This window comes from Orbicella faveolata, unplaced genomic scaffold (genome assembly GCF_042242905.1).
Source record: "Orbicella faveolata isolate gen_17 unplaced genomic scaffold, um_ofav_v1 contig_46, whole genome shotgun sequence".
Lineage (NCBI taxonomy): Eukaryota > Metazoa > Cnidaria > Anthozoa > Scleractinia > Merulinidae > Orbicella > Orbicella faveolata.
In genome coordinates this window covers 33,110,864-33,127,500 of record NW_028301576.1, presented here as the reverse complement: position 1 = coordinate 33,127,500, position 16,637 = coordinate 33,110,864, and the positions used below count along the sequence as shown (strand labels likewise).

The 16,637-nt window shown below is 36.3% G+C and overlaps 3 protein-coding genes across 4 annotated transcripts in view; 2 read left to right on the top strand and 1 right to left on the bottom strand.

Annotated features, from left to right (window-relative positions):
- The window catches only part of LOC110045434 (uncharacterized), a 6,986-nt gene extending 6,261 nt beyond the window's left edge, over window positions 1-725 (top strand). The window contains exon 5 of the mRNA XM_020751037.2: window positions 134-725. Within this exon, the coding sequence (XP_020606696.1) occupies window positions 134-456 (323 nt within the window). The 3' untranslated portion in view covers window positions 457-725. The remainder of the gene's footprint in view (window positions 1-133) is intronic.
- A 1,084-nt stretch (window positions 726-1,809) lies between these two features.
- Window positions 1,810-9,473, bottom strand: LOC110045432 (AN1-type zinc finger protein 1-like). Its single transcript, XM_020751034.2, has 10 exons — window positions 9,284-9,473; window positions 9,057-9,099; window positions 7,426-7,483; window positions 5,831-5,952; window positions 5,643-5,731; window positions 5,357-5,383; window positions 4,527-4,618; window positions 3,011-3,085; window positions 2,386-2,469; window positions 1,810-2,011 (listed from the first exon to the last, which is right to left on the bottom strand). The coding sequence occupies exons 1-10, from the start codon at window positions 9,471-9,473 to the stop codon at window positions 1,838-1,840; spliced, it is 954 nt and encodes a 317-aa protein (XP_020606693.1). The 3' UTR covers window positions 1,810-1,837.
- On the top strand, window positions 9,466-16,514 carry LOC110045433 (proteasome assembly chaperone 2-like). Of its 2 annotated transcripts, XM_089277710.1 has the most exons (9): window positions 9,466-9,599; window positions 9,683-9,860; window positions 11,072-11,130; window positions 11,409-11,527; window positions 12,090-12,202; window positions 12,915-12,984; window positions 13,129-13,252; window positions 13,985-14,012; window positions 16,025-16,514. In XM_089277710.1, the coding sequence occupies exons 1-9, from the start codon at window positions 9,540-9,542 to the stop codon at window positions 16,096-16,098; spliced, it is 825 nt and encodes a 274-aa protein (XP_089133836.1). In that variant the 5' UTR covers window positions 9,466-9,539; the 3' UTR covers window positions 16,099-16,514. The 2 variants fall into 2 exon arrangements, with proteins under 2 accessions (XP_089133836.1, XP_020606694.2); XM_020751035.2 differs by lacking the exon at window positions 16,025-16,514 and having other exon boundaries at window positions 13,985-15,850.
- The last annotated feature ends 123 nt before the right edge of the window (window positions 16,515-16,637 follow it).

Genomic DNA, 16,637 nt, shown 5'->3' with positions numbered 1-16,637 from the left:
TCACCTCGAGATCTCAAAACTGTTTGATTAGGATTGTTCGCATTCTGCGAGGTCAAAAATTTTATAATTTTACGTTTTGGGATCAAAAGAAATAATTATGACCATTTAAACACTTGGTTTGTTTTTTCAACAGATGATATGATACCAGATCCTTGTGCCACATTTGTGTATGCGGTATGTGGCAGAAACTTCACAATTGAATTGAGGAAACACCCCGGATACAATCCAGCTGAGTTGTGTGCTGTCTTTTTTCACGAAGGTGACTGCATATACCGTGAAGCCCAAAAGTATTGTGATTCCAAAATCCTGAAGCGGTTCAAAGAAAATTCAGATGCAGCTGCCGCTGTTGTTTTGAGTGCCTTTTGTCCTCATTCGACCAGTCATGACATGAGAGAGGAATTAACTGACGAGAAACGGCTGGACAAATTGTTCAGATTAAATAGAAATACCTCATGAATTTGGAAAAATCTTTTGAAAGTGCAAGGGATAACCCAGTAAATCAGTTTAAAGGATACTAAATGATTTCACTTCCTTCTAAGACATAATGAAAGGATTATATGAGCCAACTCATTCATGCTTTAGCAATGAAATATCGGGGTGGCAAAGTTTTTTGTTATTAATTTTAGTGGCATATTTAGAGGCAATCGTACAGGTTCATCAAGAACAAGGCTAGCAAATCATAAACATTTACTGTGGAAATAAAGATAGCGTTGTTAAAGGAAAAATGCCAATCGGAGTTTCTCAATCTCTATGTTTAAAACAAGCCTCATCATGTGGACCTGGCTTGTCATGTGTTTTACACTTTATTGCCCCCCACCCCCACCCTGGCCTTGCTGGCCATAGCAGCATAACATTGTTATCGTTATGAAGAAGCATCTCAGATCCTTCAATGCAAAGCCACTGGTACCGTGTGGTCTTGTAATGAAGCCGATACTGAAGGAGTATCTCAGGAATAAATAATGCTCCACAAGTTGTAAAATTTCCAACATTTCCAAATTCACTCTGTTTATTAACACAACTAATATAAATCCCCCCTGTGGCATCGATGGACAACAACTGTAAAAACAACAAGCTAGTAGGCATTTCTGGATGGCCAGCAGTAACGTCATAGCCATAAAGAAAGTTTCTTAGCCCTGACTGCGCTTGTTTTCTCCTCTCACTGTTATTTCCGGCTAATACCATGGCATAATTTAATAAACATTTGATTTCTGTTTATGCCGATTAAAAAGTCTACTCCCGAGGTCCCTCTTGCAAAAACCCATTCATTGTGCATGAATGATATTAACAGGGTATTGCTTGAAAGGTTTTCTCAATTATTTGTCCACCATATTGAGCTGGAGGAACAGCAGTAAAACTGCCCGAAACATCACGTTTTAAAATCATTTTAACCTCAGAAAAGTCCCGTGTAGAACAAGATTCACTTTAATTATTTATTTCATACGTAATTTTGTGCTGGTGAGATACTGGCTAGCTCCAGATCGCCTGTTTCTATTTTCTCGGGTGCAGATGAAAAACAACTCTGAGGCATGGCTTTGTGATGTGATCCTTTTTTGCTGGCAATGTATTGTATAAGAATCAAAGCAAATGAACAGGCACAAGTCTACATCCACTCCGGCCACATCAGATACTTTTAGGTATTATATATCTATTTTCCCATTTGAGTTTCCAGTCAGAAAATTCTACCCTGATGTTATAAAGACTAGAAAAGATTTACTTGTGTTGCATACAAGAGTGCGAAAATCAATGAGGAATTTAACAAAGAGTTGTCTGACTCTGCGCAAATTGCATAACAAGAGAACGAAAACAAAATTCAAGTTTCAATTAGACTTTATTGTACTCACGTGGGGTATTTGTCTAGATTTGATAGCACATCATTACACTCATTATCCACGTATTCTATTATAACTGTGCTTCCACTAGACACTTGTAAATGATCTCGTACTTGTAAATGTTCCAAAGAATCTTGTAATTCCATTATTTCACCAGTATTTCGGTGAAATAACCGCAGCTTCTACAAGAGAGCAGGGCAAAATCAAAACTTGCCTTGCAAAAAATGACAGATTGTTTTTTCCCTCCAACTTAGTTGTTTCCTTTGCTGAAAAGGGTGTGCCGCTACAACAGAGAGTTATGCAGGAACCACATTGATAGCAGTTTCAATAGCTGCAACGGTCATCCTGCATAAATATTATTATATTAAAATAATAATATTCATGCATGATGACCGTTACAGTTTTATTATTATTATTATTATTATTATTATTATAATTACTATTATTATTATTATTATGTAAGATTGTTAGAAGGACAAAGCACCTATTATTTGAGTAGAACAGCCCACCATTTTAATAAAGATGCAATAAAGGAGATATCTAGCAGCAGACTTACCCTCTGTGATGTCTTCTTGTTATTTTCATTTTTCAGTCGTGCTGCCTCGGCAATTTTATCAATAACTTTTCCTACAGTCCAATACTGAAATTCAATGAGTCAATCAGTCGATTTTTATTGGTTTTCATAAATCATTTTCTTTTAGAACAACTCATACATGTAGTGTAAGTTAGCTGTATTTTGTATTTTAACTTGTTTTGCCAATGATTTTTATTCATGTAAACTCCCTTTCATGGTATCTTCAGATGTTAGTTTTATATAATGCAAAAAAGGCAGACACATGTAGTCATTATTGGGGCCTCCATCATGAAATGAAGAACTGTTCTCTGATGCGCAACATGGGATCCGAACTGAAGGGAACTTTGAAATACGAGTATTCCAAGTTAACAGCAACAACAACAACAAAACATTAATGAGCTGATAAACAAAAGCTAGACAATAGTAGTTTGGGTTGAACAAAATTAAGACAGATTAGAAACAACAAACATGAGAAAAATACTCAATATTTGTAGGATGTGTCTTGAGGTATAATAATAAACAGGCTCACTACTCCACTACATCCTTTTTCACTTTGTTCTGAAAATGCTTACTTGTTTACAATACTAACCATAATATTGGAACTAACCTTAGAGAAAAACAAGGGTTGCTCTTGTTCTTTACTGCCAAAAGGCAGTAAAACTCTGAAATAAATTCTTTCCTCCTGAAAGAGAAACCAAAATTAATAATCTCTGAAAAAAAAAAAACAAGTCAGAATAACTTTGAAATGATAAATCACCAAATAAAAAATATGCAACACAATAGTGTTTGCTCTAAAAGTCTAATGAATACAGATTGATCCTGGATTTTCATTTTTCTGAAGGAATTGTGACTCATTCCTCTTTGAATTTTTGCAGCTTTTTCAGTTACTCTGTAAATCGAAATTATGGCACATGCCATTTCTTGCAAGCTCAGTCATAATAGTTGACATGTGCACTTCACTGCTGTGTGTTCTTTCTCCTTCTGTACCAGAAGTTATTCCAACCCAAGCCAAAGCTGAGGTATGATGCATGGCTCTGCAATCAAGGGTATCAAGGTTTGCAGGTTTCAAATCAACCAAACAAAACTCTTGCATGATTAAAATGAGATAATTCCATCTTGCTTGACCCCTGCAATCAGCCATAAGTTGAAGGTTTGAAAAGATAGCTTACATCCAACTCAGACCTTCTAAGTGTTTATAGCATTGTATCTACAAAGTGTCTATACTACACCAACTCCAGGTTTTTAAGGGTTTTGGTATCTCTATAAAGCATGGATATCAGTCCCAAAATAATTTTTGATCCTGATACTTTCCCTCCTGACATTGAGCTTTGAACTTGTCACTTGAACTTGTCACTTGAACCTCATCCACCCAAGGTGACTGAGTTCTTACAGATTGGTTTCACTTCCTTTCAAAAGAAGGCAAAAATTTAGGTGTTGTTATTTACACTCTTTGAAATACTAAGAGGTTGCTTATTTTGTGTTTGGCTCAGTTTGCAGAGGATGGCCGGAAAATGTAAAAGGATATGTGGATCATTGTTTTTGCTTAATGTCTTTGCTTCCATTGCTGTCCTTGTGGGAGGACAGTAACAGGAGAGAGCCCCATCTTGCTCTCTCATGCCAACATTTGACATTCCCAAAGTGAGGTCACAACCATAGAACCTAAGCTCTTCCCTGCTTAGACAATCAGCCAACTTTGATAGGCTTGGTTCCAGTGATGGGACTAATATCTATACCTTATAAAGATACTAACACCACAGAACATCTCTGTGGACAATCCAGACAATTCAAAGTTTAATTAAGTTTCAAGTTCATTCATTATCCAAAACACTACATAAATTATGTGACACTGGGTTGTTAATTTTTTTTGCTTTCTGATGTCAAGTAAGCTCCCATACAGAGCTAAATAATGACCTTGCAGTTGTGCCTTTAACCAAGTATTCTTATATAGTATGATATTGATATAGCTTAGACTTACTATGCTGTCTAGTATGTGATGTTCAGAATTGAGCTGATTCTTCAATGCATGAGACATGATCTCAACAGTTTTTTAAGGCTGCAGAATGTGATCTACCTGTGGTTTGACATTCCCAACATAATTAGCAGTTAATTCCACTTGCACAGACCTGAGGTATAGAGCTATCTCCTGTTGCTTTCATCTTTATTTTCATCAAAGCTACTTTAGCTGCCCGACTTTCATTTCTCACCCCTCCTCTACCTAAGAAAAAACAACACAAATATGGAGAACATTCTGGTATGATACAGTCAAAACCCGCATGTAAGAACCTACTTTTTTCAGAGTTTGGCAAAACAGGTTCTTGTATTATGGGGTACTTATTGACAGTTTAGGCTAAGTAGATTCTTAATTAGGTTCTTAATTTCTACAGAGTAGACATTGTTGTTGATTATCAGAAAATAGTATAAAATCTGGTCTGTTCTTCATTATAAATATTTATTAATGTACCCATGTTGCCAAAAGTCCAACAACATTAATTGATCAATGATACAGTACTGTATAAATTCAACATACATTGTGCATTTTGAGTTTCATTTAACAATTCAGTTCAATTTTCTGAACTCTCGATCACCTTTTGGTTTTTGGTAAAAATATATATAAATTAAATAGTTAAACCCCACATATAAGAACCTGTTGGAATTTGTTTGGCTAAACAGGTTCTTATATTTTGGGGTATTAAACAAGCAAATTTCTGCCTGAAGGTTCTTAAATCCCTAGGTTCTTACACACAGGTTTTTACTGTATCACTTTTATAATTTAGTTAAACAAACCATTCATAAGGCAAAAATGTCCTGAAAATATAACTAAACCTAATGTGAAATGTCAAGTAAAATGGAGAGGAGAGGGTGGTGTGTTACAGTTGGTGTGTGGGGGTTGGGGTTGGGGTTGGGGGGGGGGGGGTCTGATTTTTCCTAGATCTACAACAGCAAGGCCTCATACCTTTCTTTTCTTTGGAAAGTTCTTTACCTAAATAAAGAATAAAAATACTCCTTAATTGAACCATACACCAACAACTAATGAGTACTGAGGACAACTGTGAAAAACTCAATGACACCTGAGCCTTATGGGTATATATATATGGGTTGATTCATTAAACAATGTATAATTCAAGATGATTTCTGTCTTAAATCAGATGTGATTCTGTGAGGAATCACTCCCTAAATATCATAACTGAGCCAATTGAGGTAGACAACTAATCTACATGTAATAAAAAAGTTTGATTCACCAATGATTTGTTGTATTCTTTCTTCAGGTGTTACTCTGGGCAGTTTTTGAGGGAGAACTGAGCACTGGTGATCAACCTGATGTCTGTGCCTGCAGTACAGAACAACAATGGTCAGCAGTATAATCATACATCATATAACTAAGTAGGAACGGAACTAATTACGAGAAGTTTCCTTAGTGGGAAAATACCTGAAGCAGTAGTTCTTATGACAGTGTTCACATATCACAGGGACCAGCTCATGACCACCGCACTCTTCAAATGAACACTCCAAGTGACCCTCTGTTGTAACCAAAGTCTTTGCTGAATTTTCCTGAAACAAGACGATAAAGAGATAAATTAGTATTTCTTTTTCTTACAATTGAAGCTCTCATAGGCATAGGCAAGCACCTTTAGGTAGAAATTTGAATAAGTGGTTGTCACTAGAGATGGTAGCTTGTGACAATGAGTTATAATAAGCAACCACACCCTAAAACAAGTTGAGGCTGGTCACTGACAAGAAAGCTGGGAGGAGTCACCAAACATTTGATTGATGGTAGCAAAAAATGCATTTGTTGGTTGATCTTTGAATTTTAGAGTCCGCATGTCATTGAAAGGCGCATTAGGACAAGGGAAAGGACCAGTTGGTAGTTTACTTAAGTGACTGTAGCCAGCTAAGAGAGCAGTCATTAACAAGAGAATAAACTACAAGTTTGAATGACAATTGACACAGACTACATAAAAGGGTCATAACTAGTGCTCCTTGCTTACAAGGGTGGTTACAAAGAAAGCTTTATTAAAAGTGTATTAATTTTATAACTTATACAATCTTGCTTACTATTATAAATTATAGTGATAATATAAATGATTGATTTCATTAATATATTTATATTGATAATGGGAATAAATTACTGTTTCACAATGAAGATATAGAAGGAACAAGCACATGCATTTTCCAGGTACACTCTTCCTTCAGTGTTTGTTGTCTCTGTTACAAATTTGCCTTCATTGTTGACTGGGTGCTTTATAATAAGAATATCAGACGAAATCACTATGCTGATAAACAGATCAGTTGCTGATAATGTTCCACCCACTTATTACAGGTATTAATCAAGTGACATAAATTAGTATAATTGGAGATCAGCTGGTACAATCAATGTCAATCAAAATCACTAACTTATTGCTATTATTTGATATCTGCAATTAATAAGAATCAATTAAAATGTACAGATAGAAACAAATTGTTTAAATTATAACAATAATTGGTAAAGAATAAAAATTATAGATAATCCATCACACTATAAATTCATCTTTGATAGAGAGCTTACAACCTTTTTGTCCTCATTGATTTTCGTTGATAATCTGATACTGGCAAAAGTTAATGGATATCAAATGAATCTAATCTACAATGTACACTAGACTAATTAGAGAATACAAATATTTGTGACACAAACAACATCTACAATCGTGGACAAAAGTCCTTGGGACACTTATGTAATTTAACGAATTATCTGTGTTTTGCTACTGAAGTTTGACAAAAGCCCTGCTTTCCTTTTAAAAACGTGTTACTGTTCCCCCTCCCCACCCAATACAACGTTGAAAATCAGAAGAAATTGCAGACAGTAGTTTTCAACATTGTATGGGGGAAAGGGGGTGAGGTTAGGCAGGTGAAGTTGTATTCATATCTGGAGTGTGCACAAAAGTACCAAAAGTGCAAATTTGTCCCAAGACTTTTGTCTATGATTGTAGCTGAGTCATTGCTGAATTATTTATTTTTCTGTCATTATTTCAATACATACACATGTACCTCATATTTCTGATCATCAGCAGTGCAGCTGTGAGATGCTTTTGACCGGTGCCCTAGACTGCAAAAACTCTTTGTTAGTTTTACTACATCCGCATAAGTTAAACAAAGTGAAAAAACAGCACAGTCAAAACATTACCTGGACTATGCCTCTCAAGACTTTTTTATTTTTTTTATCTATAGCCCTTACACACATGTATGTCTTGTGAATGTATTTCAACAATGATTTTACTGAAAATGAGAAAATTCTACTTAATAAAAAGTCTAATAAATTATCTGCACAAACATTTGTTTGTTAGAAATGGAATGCATAAACTGCAATTGTGAGCTCGTGCCCTTCATATATACATGTACACATCTGCAAATCTCTCTACATTGTACCTGCCAACTTTTATGCCTGGAGGTTGAATATCCTGATCTTACAGCTATCACACAGACAAAGTTGACAATTTAAAGGCTGTCAAAATGTTTCTGGGATTGTTTGATAACTGTTCTCTGTATTCTGATGCAAAAGGGTAACCCGAAAACACTGACCCCTAGTCCGCGGACTACCTATGGACCGGTCCACGGACTCACCCTACAGACCCCCTCTACAGACCACCCCAAAAATATAATAAAAATAATAAATAAATATTTCAGTTACGGGTTGTCTAATAGATTACTTGTGATGGTGAAATTTCAAACGTTACATTGAGCAACTGTAACAGACCTGGATTCAGGCTCGGGTGCAATTTAAATCATTACACATTGCCATTTCCTTTGCTGTGGCCATAAAGTATATGAAAGATGCATACGGGGAAGGCTCAGGGAAGCCTCGAAATTTGTGTTCTTTCCCCTCTGCCATTTTGTTCAGCCCATTCTCCCGTGGGTTCGTGAACTCGTTCCAGTCTTCACAATTTGCTCAGTGGAATAACAGATACAACAACAATTTATTAACAGCCTAAAAATATATCTTCCATAGCCAGATTGAGCTACGAATAGAAGGTAAGAACTTTCCTTCTTACCATCGGCATCTCCTTACGCTGAAAACAGCTTTTAAGTGTTTTTTTCAGGAGGGGAGGGGTGGGGTGTCAAAAACCCAAGTCTGTTACATTTGCACAGTGTAACACTCAAAAAATCACCGACATGAATCTGAATATATCAGAAAACCCATAAGAGAAATCTTTATTTATTATTTTTACACTATTTTAGGGTGGTCCGTAGAGGGGGTCCGTAGAGTAGTCCGCGGACCTGGTGCATTGTGGGGGTCCACGGACCGGGAGTCAGTGTTTTCGGGTTACCCGATGCAAAACATCCTGAAATTGCCTTTCAGCCCCCTCCCCCCAACTCCCCCCCTGCCCCTCTCTCCCCAACCTGAATCCCCAGTACAAATCTCATGATTCAAGCAAAGAAGGTAAAAGGTATGTCATCAAATGGATAAGAAAAGTTATCCTTTATATTTCTCATTCTCTTCTCAATGAAAAAAGGAGTTTTTAGCAAAGTGAAATCCCCAGGCTTATTTATAAAATTCTCCCGGATCCATCAATCACTAAGTCTTAAATACAATTAAATTGGCAAGCCTTTCACTAGGAATTAAACTTACACATAGGGTCGACAAAATATTTCAGTTTAAAAGAAAACAAGCTCGTTCTTACCAAAAGGTTCCAGAACATCCATGGCAAACAAATGGAAGAAAATCTAAGAACAAATCAATTCAAAAAAATCTTAAGGACTTTAAAAGACTAAGCTGACAAGGGCCCCGACGTAAACTTGACGTAAACGTCAATTCACTTGCCGGAATTGGCGCCGGAATTGGCTGCAAGAGTCACTAACACGTTTAGCCAATGGAAAAAAGAACACAAGTCCACTAAGCCGGACTTACCTAGCTGTTTACAAGTCTGTACATCACAATGTTTTCCTAATTCAGGAAATTCCGCCATGTTGTTCTGCTTGGTAACCGTGCGTACTGGGACCCATGCTCTTTCTTGTTTCGTCCAGAAACGCCTTGGAGAAAAGGCACATGACTTTGAATGACTCGACAAACTCTTGAATGTCTTTGAAAAATCCAGCATCTGAAAGTTTCTCCTGTGCTTCGAACTACAGCCATTTCATGGGATTGCCATCCTGCTTTTTGTAAAATGTTTGTTGCTAGTAAGAAAGATGTGGACGTCAACTGGAGTGAATTTACGTTGATTCTGGTAAGGAACATTTTTTACCTAAGATCAATGACAATGTAAGGTTACGTTGAAATCACTTTTATTAACACAGTATATATTTTTAGCCGGCTGTTTCAATAGGAAATGTGGGTCAGTTAGCAGTGGACCTGGTGGTTTCTTCAATTTCTCCAAATGCCCACCATATTGGTTATTTTTATGATTCCTGTGTCCTGCCAGTGGTCGGTAATGATGCATTCACTCAGTCAGCAGAATCTCTGGGGAAGCTTAATGTTAGTGTAGAAGGTTTGTTACACTACTAGTTCTCTGATTTAGATTATGTAGGAAATTGAGAAATGTGGTTCAACAGTCAGAGTGAAATGCCTAGGGAAACAAACTTGCCCCCACTCCCACCAACTTTCCTCCAGCATACAAGTGTAAGTAAATTTTACAATTTTTTTAGGCTATAACGTTGTGATTTTACAATATAGAACCCTGAAACTTGGTAATTTTCTTCATTTTGAGGTGCTTTTTTCAACAGTATCAACAGATTTTTGTTACACAGCTTATATTATGGGACTGTCATTAAGTTTTGAGTTACCTGTTGCCTTGATCTTCTCACCCATAACAAACTCGTTACTTTGTGGGGGAACTATATCAACAGCAGGGAAATTCACTAGTAACATCAGGGACCCATCAAGGACATTCAGCTATAGCAGGTGTTATGGGTTACGGCCCTTTATGACAGCCCTGTATAAAAACTTGAAAAAAACTCAGCAATGGTCTATTGAAGTCTTTGGAAAACACAATACTTAATTGCAAGCATAGTGACCAAGGAAAATCCTGTTCACAGAATGTTTCCAGATTTAAGGTACAGTCGAACCTTGATTGTCCGGACCCATTGGCACTAGACTGAATAGTCCAGATAATTGAGGGTCTGGATAATTGAAAATATGAATATTAATGAATAACAAAACTGTTTAAATAAAGCAACATTTAATTGTGTAACAACACTTTTACAAATCGTTTGGAAAACAATATGGTCTACTGTACATCTTGAACCACTCAACTCTGAGCCAATCAGATCTCATTCGAGTGTTCTTCATTAGTTACGACACATGTGAGCTCTGCTTTTGCTCTTTAAAAGCAAAACAAACTCACTTTTGACTGTACTTTTCAATGCTGTAGTTTTAAAAAGAATATTGCTACGGATCTTGATCATGACTAATAAATATTCATGACAAAATTGGGACTAGAGAAAAAGTCAGGATAATCGAGAAATCCAGATAATCGAGGTTCGACTGTATAGGGTATTCATAGACTGTATGATATGCACTCAGATGAATAATTGACCCACTAGGCCTGCATTAAGAGGAGTTGCGGCTTGCTATTCAGTAACTTATACTGTATATAGCAAAGCATTTTAGATAAATCTGATGTGTAGTGATAGCATCTTGTGTGTGGATTTCTTGGGAATGTTAAACATATTGCTTTAACATGTATTCTTTCTTTGGCAGTGTACAAAAATGATGATCTAAAGTTTGTTGTCGTGCAACAAAGAGCTCCACTTGTAAAGGTAATTACCAGTGATAATTAAATGTTCTTGGTATACACACTGTATCACCAGACCACATGAAGGTGTCAGTCAACTGAATTTCTCATACAAAGGAGAGTATTTGGGGGTTTTCTTTTCATGTGCTAACACTTGAAATGTCAGCTTCACAAACTTGCCATTAATAGTGGGTAATTTACCTTTATCAACTTTACAGTGGACATCATATATTAAAAGGTTAACAACTGAAGCTATTAAGTGTTTTACTTGTTAGAAACTAATAACTTTGTATGTTTTTTTAGGGTCGTCAGGCTGAATATTGCAAAAAACTTGTTAGCTGGATCAAATGTTGCAAATTTAAACAAGTTATTCTTGTTTCTAGTATTAGTGCTACAGAACGGCTTGATTCACAGATTGAAGGGTATGTAATGTTTAAAAAAAACTGAACAATTAGTTGTAACTGATTGAGAAAGTTTTTTTTCCTATGACTGCACCTACGCTATTGCTCAATGTAACTTGTAACCTTTTTTGAAAAATTGTGTTGAACTTTGAATTAAAATTATTCAAGAACATTTTTACCCTCCCGTTAATGGCTACACTCATCCTTTGTGAAGATGACTTATTTTACAATAAAAGGATTGGAAATGGTCCTTCTAAAGATATACATCTTGTGGAAATTTAATTGCCCAATTCTGGGGTGTCATCATCTCAATTTTTTGCCATGCCTTTTTCGGAGTCTCCATTTCTTTTACAGGGCTAAGAAAATCTAAGCTTCACAACAAAGTAATAATAACAATAACAATAACAACAACAATAATAATAATAATAATAAATAATAGTATTCTTATCAGCTCACAAAATCTTGAATTTATCATTACCCATCTGTCCATAGGATAGCTCAATCTAGGATTTATGAATTATTATTAAAAACATTTTGTGTTCCTTTTTTTGCATCGTCATTTAAAAAAATCATCTTGTTTTAGTTCTCCCTTGAGATATCTTGTGACACCAGCAGCCAAGAATCTTCTTCCACTGTTTGATGGATTGTCCTGGAAAACACTGGAAAAAAGACCAAAATTTCCTCACATGACAGAAGGTGACTTGAATCATTAATATGTGTGATGTGTGGACTGTAAAATCATGATATGTGCCTAGACTGAGTTAAGGCACTTGTTTCATTTGATTATTAGACTGTTCCCAGCCTCTCTATTTATGCATGCAAAAGAAAAAGCAAGCGAAGCGAATGCGAAGAATGCGGGGGGTGGTGGGGTTTCCAAGCAAAGCAAGCAAGAAGAATAGGCCTTTCCAAAATTGCGCAGGGAAATAGGGCAAGTTTCAAATTTTAACAAATCGATAAACTGACAACACCACGTGAAAGACCACATTGAGATTAGTCATTTGACCAAGTTTGATGCTTTTAGGGTGGACAGAGACCAAGTTATAGACCTTGAGACATGACTCAAAATCCATACAAATGTCTCCAATGTTGAGACAGCATCCTCCAAAACCATATATATTTAACTCTTAAAATTTTTTATGATTTTGGTGATACTCTTAAAAATGGACAAAAACACGTGATTTTCATCTTGGCTTCTGTCAAATGGTAGGTGAATGACGGAATTCTACGGTTGTCACAAAATTTCTAACTTCCATTGCCATTGTGTACAGTTCAACAGCTTGGGTCTGTGAAATGTTACACTTTTTTTTTGGGGGGGGGGGGGTGATGTGGAGTCAGCAAAAATGGTGTCTTGTGCTGCAGGGTTTTCTGTTAAATGAAGTGCAGTTGTTGTTGTTTATTTATCTGCTAGAATTATCTGATGAAAATAGAGATTTCTATCTGCCTGGAGGAGGAATATCAAAAAAATTCTATGAAGCATGGTAAGAGTATACACCAAACCCAGTGATTTGTTAGAAGCTGTTAAGTAGCTTAAGTTTTGTCTTCACGTATCTGCATCTGAATTTGTTCAATGGTGTTGCTTGAATGAATTTTAAATAACTACTGTGCATTATTTTCTCTTAAAGTTGCAAAGACGACGTTCCACTTGCTGTGTTGTTAACATTCTGCTCTGAGGGTGACAACATATCAGATGCAGTCAATCTCTTTCTTTACCTCAATGACTGGCTCAAAATGGTTCCTAGAAGAGAGGTATGTAAAAACCCCAAAGGGATATTTACCACAGCTGTACATGTGACTTGCAGTCTGGTGACACATCATGAAGGCTGTATCTAATGGTCAAGAGACTGATCCAATGCGTCTCCACTTGTTTCTATTGAGAGGTGCATCATAGGTCGTCATAGCCATGTATCATCAGTATGGGATAGATGAGAATATGTTTGATGTTTGATGATGCACATGAGGGGTGTTTGTCAGGGATCTTGAAGCACATGAGTGCTCTAATGATAAATAAATGCAAGAGATGATCTAGTAGGAATAGATTTTAAGTTTCCTTTTGTCTCCTTTTTTTCCTGCTCATTGAACTTTTTTTTCACACTGTTATTGATGTTTACAACAAAATGTCCACTACATTTACAATATAGTCCTATCATTTTTCTGTACATTTTCTTTACTAGTGTGGATAATTCAAGAACTCTGGACTGAGCAGTTTGGGTTTGAGTCCTGGCTTGGGTTATTGCTTTGTGTTCTTTAACGAGACACTTTACTCACAGTGCCTCTCTTCACCTAGGTGTTTAAATGGTGGGAGCCGGGGGTAGCCCTGCGATGGACTAGCATCCCATTGAGGGGGGAGTAGAAATACTCCTGGTCGCTTCATGCCACAGAAACTAGGAAATGCTCACTGGCATGATTTCACCTATAGCATTGAAATAAATAAATGGTCAAGTATATTTTGTGTAGCATTTTTTTTAAATTCACTTTCAGGTGGAGCAGAATGTTTTAGGGAAAACAAGTAAGTACTTGCAATGGTTAATCTTCTTACTAGTCCTCTGTAGGAAAAAAGATGGCAGCTGTACATTTTGCCATAATACCTTGTGAACCTAACACAGCCCATTAGGCACAAAGACACTGATCTTTTGCAATATCTGTCCCTGTACTAACAACACTATGCATGCAGGTTTGAAGGTTCTAGAACTCCCCTGTGCATATTTATGAACATTGTCAGTGGTTTTTTTGTGCTATGAATTATGGGTAAATGTACCAGTCATCGTGTTTTTTCCTATAGAGGATTGTGTCATGTCTTCAAATATACAACAGGAACAGATTTTGCCAATAGGTTTGTTTGTATTTTGCTGTGTAGGTGTGCTTTATTTATTAGATTAACAGACTTTAAAATTATACAAGTTTAAATTGCACCCCTTTGAGAGCTTGTGTATACCTATGGTTATGTCCACATAAGGGAATTTGTGAAAATATACAGAGTTTTACCTGTTGTCAAGGTGGCCACAAGAAGAGCTGTCCACTCATTAGAATGCCTGCTGAGAGAACTGTGACTTTAATCATGGTATATCCTTGGTATACACTCTCTCGCAAAGCTTGTGCATGTGTATACTGAGAAAATAAAATCAACAAGTTGGATATTTCATAGTATACATTCCTTGCCAAAAAAATTGGACCTTTTGTTTTGGACAGTTAGTTTTTGGACAATTTTTATCTCATTTCGGACAAATTTCAGACAAAAAATTTGGACACTTTGCTACAACATAGCTTAAGGTGGCTGAACACAGTTTTTGATACCTGTGTTCATTCACCTTTTTCTTTAAAACCCTTGATCCCTCGGTCGCCAAAATTGGCAGCAAGTTAACAACACAAACTTTGGTTTTTTGATGGTTAAGCTGACGTATGTACCATTGCCATGGCAACATGAATAAATATAAACAGGCCTTTAAAATCGGTTTTGTTTATTTATAGAAAATCTAGTCATTAGATTTTCTTGCAACAAGCTTGTAACGATTCTCACAAGTTGACACAATTTTGCTAATAATTTAACGGAGAGATCTTTAATTATCCCTTGGTGAAGGTTCACTGGAATATCTAGAATTTCCTTTGTTAAAGTTCAGTTATTTTCAATACTCCAGTTACTTATTTCCTTAAGTATTTTCGTGCCAAATTTCATGAAATTCTAATGAGTGGTTTTCAAGTAATAGGCGTATTTCCGAGAGTGCAATTTTCATTCAATCGCAATTTTTTTACTTACTACGCATGCGCTGCATTTAACTGGGTTCTTTCGGTAACAAAGAAAAAGCTGAGAATTGCTGGGTTCTTTGCATCGTTACCTTTCCTAATATATCTTTGTAATAAAAGACTAAAGCCAGCAATACGCTGGGTTCAATTATAGAGAAAAATAACGCAGATAGTGCGGGTGTTGAGTAAATAAAATGATTGCTCTATTGACAGCATGTTTCTTTTTTGCAATCCTTGTGCGTGCGCTGAATTGCATCAGCAAAAGCGCACACAAAAACTGTGTTCGGCCACCTTAAGCAAATTTACACCTACAAAACACAATTAGACTGACTCAACATCTGTGAAAATTATAGTTTTACTGCTTCCTTGAGGTTTTAGAATACACCGATGACAAAATAACACAAATGCTATCAAGCTGTTACGTATCTCAAGCAGTTTCACAACTAAAGTTTGCTCCATCAAGAAAACCAATTATGGCTTTGGAGCTACTTAAAAATTTTACACTGCACTGTAAATATTTTGCACACTTAAAATTTCGGACACTTTTTGTCAGAAATCAAAATATTCCGAAATTTTTTTGCAAGTAATATACCACAAGAAAATAAATATTTTGTATCATGCCATAGAAAATACATTTGGTAACACAATCGATGCAGCGCAAGATGGTTTAAGGTTGGGTGAAATACTGTCATGTATGCTACAGCCTTTCTGTATTCTGATTGGCTGTACATTCTGTGGCATGGTATAGTACTCTCATTGTATTCTGTGTATTGTTTACAGGTAGTTTCACATTCCCAGCGTCATGGCATTTGATGTTTGGATCACCTGTTCATCCACAAGGCAATTTGTTTTGAGTAAATTCAAAAAAAAAGTTTGAACATTTTATTTTGACCAAACGAGAGCTGCATCCCCTCCTTGACACCAGAGTTATTTGCGGGGACTGGTTATGAAGCCCTGCAAACATCAAAGGAGCAAACAAAGATGCCAAGATTTATGTTGGAAGGTCCACGACTGTGCACAATCTTTTGTTTTGTGCTCAAGCACCATACATGTTTACGTAACCAACAAGTTTCTATTGGTTAGTTCCTTAGTACGGAGTAAACGACTATTGTGTTCTGTGCACGGTCAAGGCCAAAAATGCAAACAAAAACATACAACAGAACTTTGTCAGGTTTCATAACCATTCCCCTCTATTAACTATGTGAGCACTTTGTATAAAACTAGCTTTAGGCTTTCTAATGAGCACAGAATAAAGGAAACTGTCACTGTTTGTTGTCAGCTTAATCAATGCTTCATCCCTGCTCTTTAAACTTCTTTTATCCACATGAGCTAATCCCTCACCTATGAGTAACTAAAATGTCTGAATGTACTGTTCAGTGTCAGTAAAACAAAA

Coding starts and splice junctions, on each gene's coding strand:
- LOC110045433 (XM_020751035.2), top strand. CDS start 9,540: ATGTTTGTTGCTAGTAAGAAAGATGTGGACGTCAACTGGAGTGAATTT. Junction 9,861..11,071: donor GCTTAATGTTAGTGTAGAAG/GTTTGTTACACT, acceptor TTTCTTTGGCAG/TGTACAAAAATGATGATCTA. Junction 13,253..13,984: donor AAATGGTTCCTAGAAGAGAG/GTATGTAAAAAC, acceptor ATTCACTTTCAG/GTGGAGCAGAATGTTTTAGG.
- LOC110045432 (XM_020751034.2), bottom strand. CDS start 9,473: ATGCTGGATTTTTCAAAGACATTCAAGAGTTTGTCGAGTCATTCAAAG. Junction 5,953..7,425: donor CTGATGATCAGAAATATGAG/GTACATGTGTAT, acceptor GTCTTGTTTCAG/GAAAATTCAGCAAAGACTTT. Junction 5,732..5,830: donor CATAAGAACTACTGCTTCAG/GTATTTTCCCAC, acceptor TCTGTACTGCAG/GCACAGACATCAGGTTGATC.